Source organism: Panicum virgatum, chromosome 9N, assembly GCF_016808335.1.
Source record: "Panicum virgatum strain AP13 chromosome 9N, P.virgatum_v5, whole genome shotgun sequence".
NCBI classification, from domain to species: Eukaryota; Viridiplantae; Streptophyta; class Magnoliopsida; order Poales; family Poaceae; genus Panicum; species Panicum virgatum.
Genome location: NC_053153.1, coordinates 38324958 through 38331103, shown reverse-complemented (window position 1 = coordinate 38331103; position 6146 = coordinate 38324958). Strand labels below are relative to the sequence as shown.

The 6146-nt window shown below is 41.3% G+C and overlaps 1 protein-coding gene across 3 annotated transcripts in view; it reads left to right on the top strand.

The window, feature by feature from the left end:
* Positions 1–2554: 2554 nt before the first annotated feature.
* Positions 2555–6146, top strand: part of LOC120691282 (pentatricopeptide repeat-containing protein MRL1, chloroplastic-like) — a 41029-nt gene continuing 37437 nt past the window's right edge. Inside the window, exons 1-8 of one of the 3 annotated variants that reach the window (XM_039974325.1) lie at positions 2555–3060; positions 3241–3952; positions 4049–4271; positions 4412–4475; positions 5170–5314; positions 5409–5524; positions 5609–5737; positions 5896–6087. In XM_039974325.1, coding sequence (XP_039830259.1) covers positions 2725–3060; positions 3241–3952; positions 4049–4271; positions 4412–4475; positions 5170–5314; positions 5409–5524; positions 5609–5737; positions 5896–6087 — 1917 coding nt within the window. In that variant the 5' untranslated portion in view covers positions 2555–2724. The remainder of the gene's footprint in view (positions 3061–3240; positions 3953–4048; positions 4272–4411; positions 4476–5169; positions 5315–5408; positions 5525–5608; positions 5738–5895; positions 6088–6146) is intronic. The other 2 variants (XM_039974323.1, XM_039974324.1) reach the window with 2 other exon arrangements.

Here is a 6146-nt window from a genome sequence, read left to right as displayed (position 1 = left end):
CAAAGTTATCGAGTAAGTTAGATTCGTGCGGCAGGGTTTAACTTATTCACCAGTTATCGAGCACTCTAGATCCGTCAAGCGAGGTTTGATTTGTTCACCAATTTATCAATAAAAGTTATCAATCTGTTAGGTTAATTGATCTGTTAATCTAGCTTGTTGTTGCTTTTCTCACCAAGTTTATTGGTAATTGCTTAGATCTTACTAGGTTAATCCGTTTAATCTGATTTACTTTAAGTTTTTACAACAAGTTATTGGCGTATGCTTAGATCTTACTAGATTAATCTGTTTAATCTAGTTTGCTTTAAGCTTTTGCCACAAGTTATCTAGTTTAGATCTACCTTGATCTGATCACGCAGGCCGATTTTGACTTGAATCTAGGTGTTGCTCACAAGCTGCGCTGCTTTAAGCGTACCTTGCACCCCCTCGATCGGCAATACGATAGTCGATTGTTGTTGTCATCTCCATCGGTTGGCCAGCCGATAGCCTTTTGCATCTAACATCTACTCTTCTTGTCAATTGCAGGTCAAATTAACTGGCACGCCTAACGCACCACACACGCGCCTGTTGGGTTCGGTACGTCTGAGCGAAGCAGATCTCCCTGACCCTAGCGTACGTGGAGCGTGAGGTTTCCCATCTGGCGGGGAATTTTTCACGTCGATAAATATTTACTTGCTTTATTTCCTTTCTATATGCGCGATAAGAATGTTTTAACTTCTCTAGAGTTGAAAGGATGAAATTTGATCAGTTCTACTTAGCTTATTTTGTCTAGTTTATGACTTAGTGTTCTCTTAAGTTTGGGTTTGTTGGCTTTGATAAACCTTTTGCCATGAACATAAAAATCTTGTGGGTTGCAATAGCGAGAGTCAACAATCCCCTTGCTAAACTCTTCTAAGTTAGCATGCTACCCTTTATTTAATTCTCTATACCAATCACCGCTTATGCTTTGTTTCCCCAAGGCTGGTGGGTGGAGTTATTTCGGGGTACTTTGGACTACGCTCACTTTTAGCAACTCTTGCCAGGCTAATGTCTAAAGTTCTTTTCTTAGGTCCCACTAAAGTTTAGCAAGATTTTAGCAGACCTGTTTGGATGCAAAGTTACTAAGTTTTTACTTAGTTTTAGCAACTAAACTTTAGCAAGTGGATCCAAACATTTAAAAGGGGGCTGAACAATCTTCGATAATATTTTTAAGTACAATTTTTTGCAATTTATACTAATTTTTTATTGACCATGCTAATATATACTAGCTAGTCACGATATATATTATTTAATCATACAATGATAATTGACAAAGGAAAATAGGTTAATCATACAATGATAATTGACAAAGGAAAATAGGAGCGAAAGTCAATATATCTTGTTCATTTTATTTTTGCCTTAGTATACTACAAAGATTAGGCCTAATTTAAAAAATATTTTTTACGCAATACGAAATCAATAATGTTTACAGAGCATACCGTATTAATAATAATATATTATATATGTTTAAATTGGAGAAGTATAGACATAAGTTATAGCTGTGATGGCTAATGCGACCACATTATTAGGGTAGATGGGTTTGTTGTTGCTGTCCATCTCGGTTGTGGTCGCCTGTATACTTGGCATCGACGGCTTGTCGTGCATTCGCACAATGCCGATCATGATATGTGAGTCCGCCTGGCACCCTCCGCCGAGTCGTTGATGAGCTATAACTAGGGCTGGAATCGAGCCGAGCCGAGCCGAGACTGCCAAAATTGACTTTTGTTCCAAATCAACTAATCTTTATTTTTAAAAAAGAACGAACGTAATCGGAGCAATTTTGAAACGAGCCACCGAGCCAGCTTAACGAGCTTTTTTTTTTCCGGCCCTATCTATAACTAGTGAGAAGCAACACACAGAGAATGAAGAAAACTTCTAGAGCTAGGATCAATGTGGATTGTGGACTTCAGAGCAACTAAATGATATTGTGTATTTTTATTGGTTCTATTCGGCTGACTGTAATTGGTAGCTGGTGCTGATTTATTGTCAGAGGAAAGCGCTGCTGACTGACTACTAGTTGGTGGCTGATGCTGATTTGATGTGAGAAAAAAATACTGATGGCTGGCTGGCTGACAAGCCAGCTGAACACAACGATTATAAGCTAAAGTGAGTTAAAATTAAGGGGAACATATCAGGTGCAAACCAATCTTTTCGTGCAAACTTGGAAATTTCTAATCTGGATCATAGGATCAACATTAAGGGGGTACTAGGGGGAGTGGGAGGGAGGATTTTCAAAAGTGTGATCATAGATGGGCGGTACCTAATCCATATGCCCCTTGGATGTTGATCCTGTGGCCCAGATTAGAAATTTTGCAATTTTGCATGAAGAATTTGGTTTGCACGTTCCCAAAATTAAAAAGTACTTAAAAATTTGATCAAAAATTAAATTAAGATTAAAAATACTTAAAAATGTTAAAATTATGTTGTTAGGGGGCCATGGCCCTGCCAGACCCTCTCCCTCCGTTCCGCCGCGGCCCGAGCAACTGGGTTTCGCTATTCTCCTTTGCCGAAACACCATCTCCCTCTGTTCCAACTTCCCAGCCGTGCCAGAGAAACGGGCCGGATGCCGTGGCGCGGAGCAGAAAACCGGGCGAAATCTCGCAGCCAAGCAACGTTCCTCGACACCACAATTCCCCGCAAACTCTCCGGATAAACCCATCGTCATCTGCAACGGATCATCATCACCCTGAACCGTCTCCCTCTCCTACCATGGAGGCGTCCGCCTCCGCCTCCGCCTCCGCCTCTGCCCCCGCAGCGCTCCTCCCCCTGCTGGCCGCACCTCCACGCTTTCTCCACCTCCCTCTCCGCCGCCCCTCCACCCGGCGCCACGGCTGCGGGAGTGGTCTTCTGCTCCAGCCACCGCCGCCGCCGGGCCCCGGCTCCCGAGCCCACTTTAAGACAACCTGCTGCGCGTCGAGCCCCGACCAGGCGGACGTGCTGCAGGGCGGGACCTCGCTGGTCAGCGTCGCGGCGTTCACTCTCCGCGCCGCCCTGCAGCTGGTGTGGTTGCGGTGGCGCAGGGCGACGCACGGGGATTCCCCTGAGGTGAGCTTAAATAGTGAACATTTCGTTGACTGCTGCTTTTTGCGCAGTCCTCGAGTTAATGATACATCTTCTAGATAACAGAGTTTGCTAGAATTGATGTTCCCATTTCCCGTGCTCTGCCTATTGAATGTTGTTTTCGTTTTCCAAGAATTCTGCTGATTGAACAATGTATTCTGGCAGGTTTTGTATGAAAATGGCAAAAACATTGTAAATAAGGTCCTTGGTGTATCAAAAACAATATATGGCAGTAATTGTGTAGCACAAACAACTCATGATAGTGGGCTTCCAGAGCTTGGTGTTTCCAGAAGAACCACTGTTGATGAAATGCATTGCAAAGCTGGTATATTTCCGTGTGTAAATACTGTACATAAAGAAACACAGGCTTATTCTGTAACTATTCCTTTGACACCACCGGTTACATCAGTTGATACTTCTGGACGAGAAGAAGTTAGTTGCTCAACTCCAACTGCAAATTGTTCCATCGAAAAGGTTACGAGTGTTCCTGTGATGCCAGATGATACCGTATCAGAAGAACAAGATAAAACCAAGTATTTCTCTAACAGTATAGGCCGGGTAGCTGGGCTACCTTATCAATTTTTATCCCTTTCAGGACATCAGGAAGTGGTGCAAAATAGCCCAGGTCATACTGCTAAGCAAAAAGATGCCTGGGATGCTAATTTAGTTGGATGCCGCCAGAGTGATCAAGAGGAACATCTTGATTTTACTTCTCTTTCGTCCTTCAAAAGAATAGCAGAAGATCATCTCGATTTTTTTCCTCTGGCTGGCAATCGCAATTTGTTCGAATCAAGGAAAGGGATTGAATCCACAAAATCAAATGCAAGGAGCTCTTCTTTGCCAGCAGGTTTAACTTTGGAATTATGTATTCTTCTTGGTACCTAGTCTGCTGAAATTATTTATTTATTTTTCATATCATCTATCATCTATAGAATGATTATTACCCATCTCCTCTGAAGCATACTCTATTCAGGGCACTTTGCTCCAGTTGCATGCTCAAGGGAAGGTCCTGTAAGAAAACAAGAGAAAGCTGTGAAGGACCATGATGGTGCACCAGTAACTGGCTGGAGCATTTCTAACATACTAAACAAGGAGAACCCAGATAACTTCACTCAAGCGAAAAGAGGGGGATTGAAGGGAACGAAGGATACATTAGATTACTCAAGGATATACAATAGTTTCTTAATTGATGGAAGGTATCATAATTGATAGATAATCAGTGTGAAACTTTTGAGTCCGGAACTCCGACATTTTGCATGTAGTGCTAATTTCAAATTATGCACCTCGTGCATCTGTAAATTTTTTTTGGGTTGAAACATCCATTTGGTATTTTCAGACTGAAGGACTGTGTGGATTTGTTAGAAAGCATGGAGCAAAATGGATTACTTGATATGAAGAAGGTAAATTACCTTCCCAAAGTTTAATGGTTTTTACATGTTGAGGGGAATGAGTTTTCCAATTAGCCTCTGTAATAGGTAGTAGTATATATTTATTCTAAGATTGTCTAATTTTAGTCCTGCACTATGAAATGCCTAATATTCATCCTTCAACTATAAAAAATGGAGCAAATATTCCCCTTAACTTAAATCAGCTTGGTTATGCAGCATGGCAACAATTTTTGACACGTAATTGCTAAGTCAGCTGAAGGCAGAAACTAAAATAGGAACATGTTAGGAACCACATGTCAGATTTTGCTGACCCCTGAGCAGTTGTCAATGCCATGTCACGGTTGGGGAGGTGTTTTTGGTAAGAAAGAAAATAGGAGGTCCAGAATCCAGATCTTAGTTGGTTTTTCCTGTCTGTTGTGTACCTTCCATTACCAGGTTCCAGGATCAGGAACCTCCTGTTGATGTGTTTGACTTACCATTGATGATGAAGAGGGCAAAAAGATGAAAATAGTGGTAGGATATGACATTCCACTGCCTACGAAGATGCCATGTTCAGCAGTTTAGTGCCCGCTAGGACTCACAGGGCTATATGCTCTCATTTTACATAGATCAAGACTAAGATTACACTACTACAAGAGCTAAGGAGGCTAATTTACTTCTTTCCCTGTAAAATATCTTCAAGCTCCTGATTTCCATTAATTTTCAGATCCACCATGCCAGCTTTTTCAGTATGTGTAAGAAGCAAAGGGCTGTCTTGGAAGCTCTTCGCTTCTGCAGATTGATTGACAGCCCAAAAATAAGTACCTTCAATATGCTTTTGTCCGTATGTGCTAATTCACAAGATTTTGATGGTAACTGCTGTACCTTGAAGTTCTAACATTTCTTGTCAGATATGCCAGAGTTGACTCAGAACCATGGAGTATCTACTTGTTTTTACTTTTACAGGAGCCCTCCAAGTTATGGAGCTCCTAAAGGAAGCTGGACTAAAACCTGATTGTAAACTTTACACCACGCTGATATCCACTTGTGCCAAGTGTGGGAAAGTTGATGCCATGTTCGAGGTAGTTAACTAAGTCACAAAGTTACATAGTAGTTTCCTTTTAATATATATTAATATACATATACATGTTATAATTACATTTTAGGTCTTCCATGAGATGGTCAGTGCTGGTATAGATCCAAATGTTAACACATACAGCGCGTTAATTGATGGTTGTGCTAGAGCTGGACAAGTGGCAAAAGCATTTGGTGCTTATGGGATTATGAGTTCAAAGGTGATATTGTTCTGTCTGATGTGTTTTATGTTATATGTGCTCCTTTTACGTTGGCTATAATCTATAAATGTTACTGAAGATATCTTGCTATCTATTACTCTATATATGGTTTTCAACTTTTCATACTTGTCAAACTTACTGGGTCATACTTGCAGTAGAAGGTGAAGCCAGATCGAGTTGTCTTCAATGCTTTAATCAGTGCATGCGGTGAATCTGGGGCTGTCGCTCGGGCGTTTGATGTTTTATCAGAAATGACAGCAGAATCTTCGGATTCAAAAGGATCCAGACCAATCCTTCCTGATCATGTTACTGTTGGAGCACTAATGAAGACATGTATTCAGGCGGGCCAGGTGGCTTTACAGATTGAGCATTGTTAAGGAAATGCAAAATGGGTAATATTGCATTTATA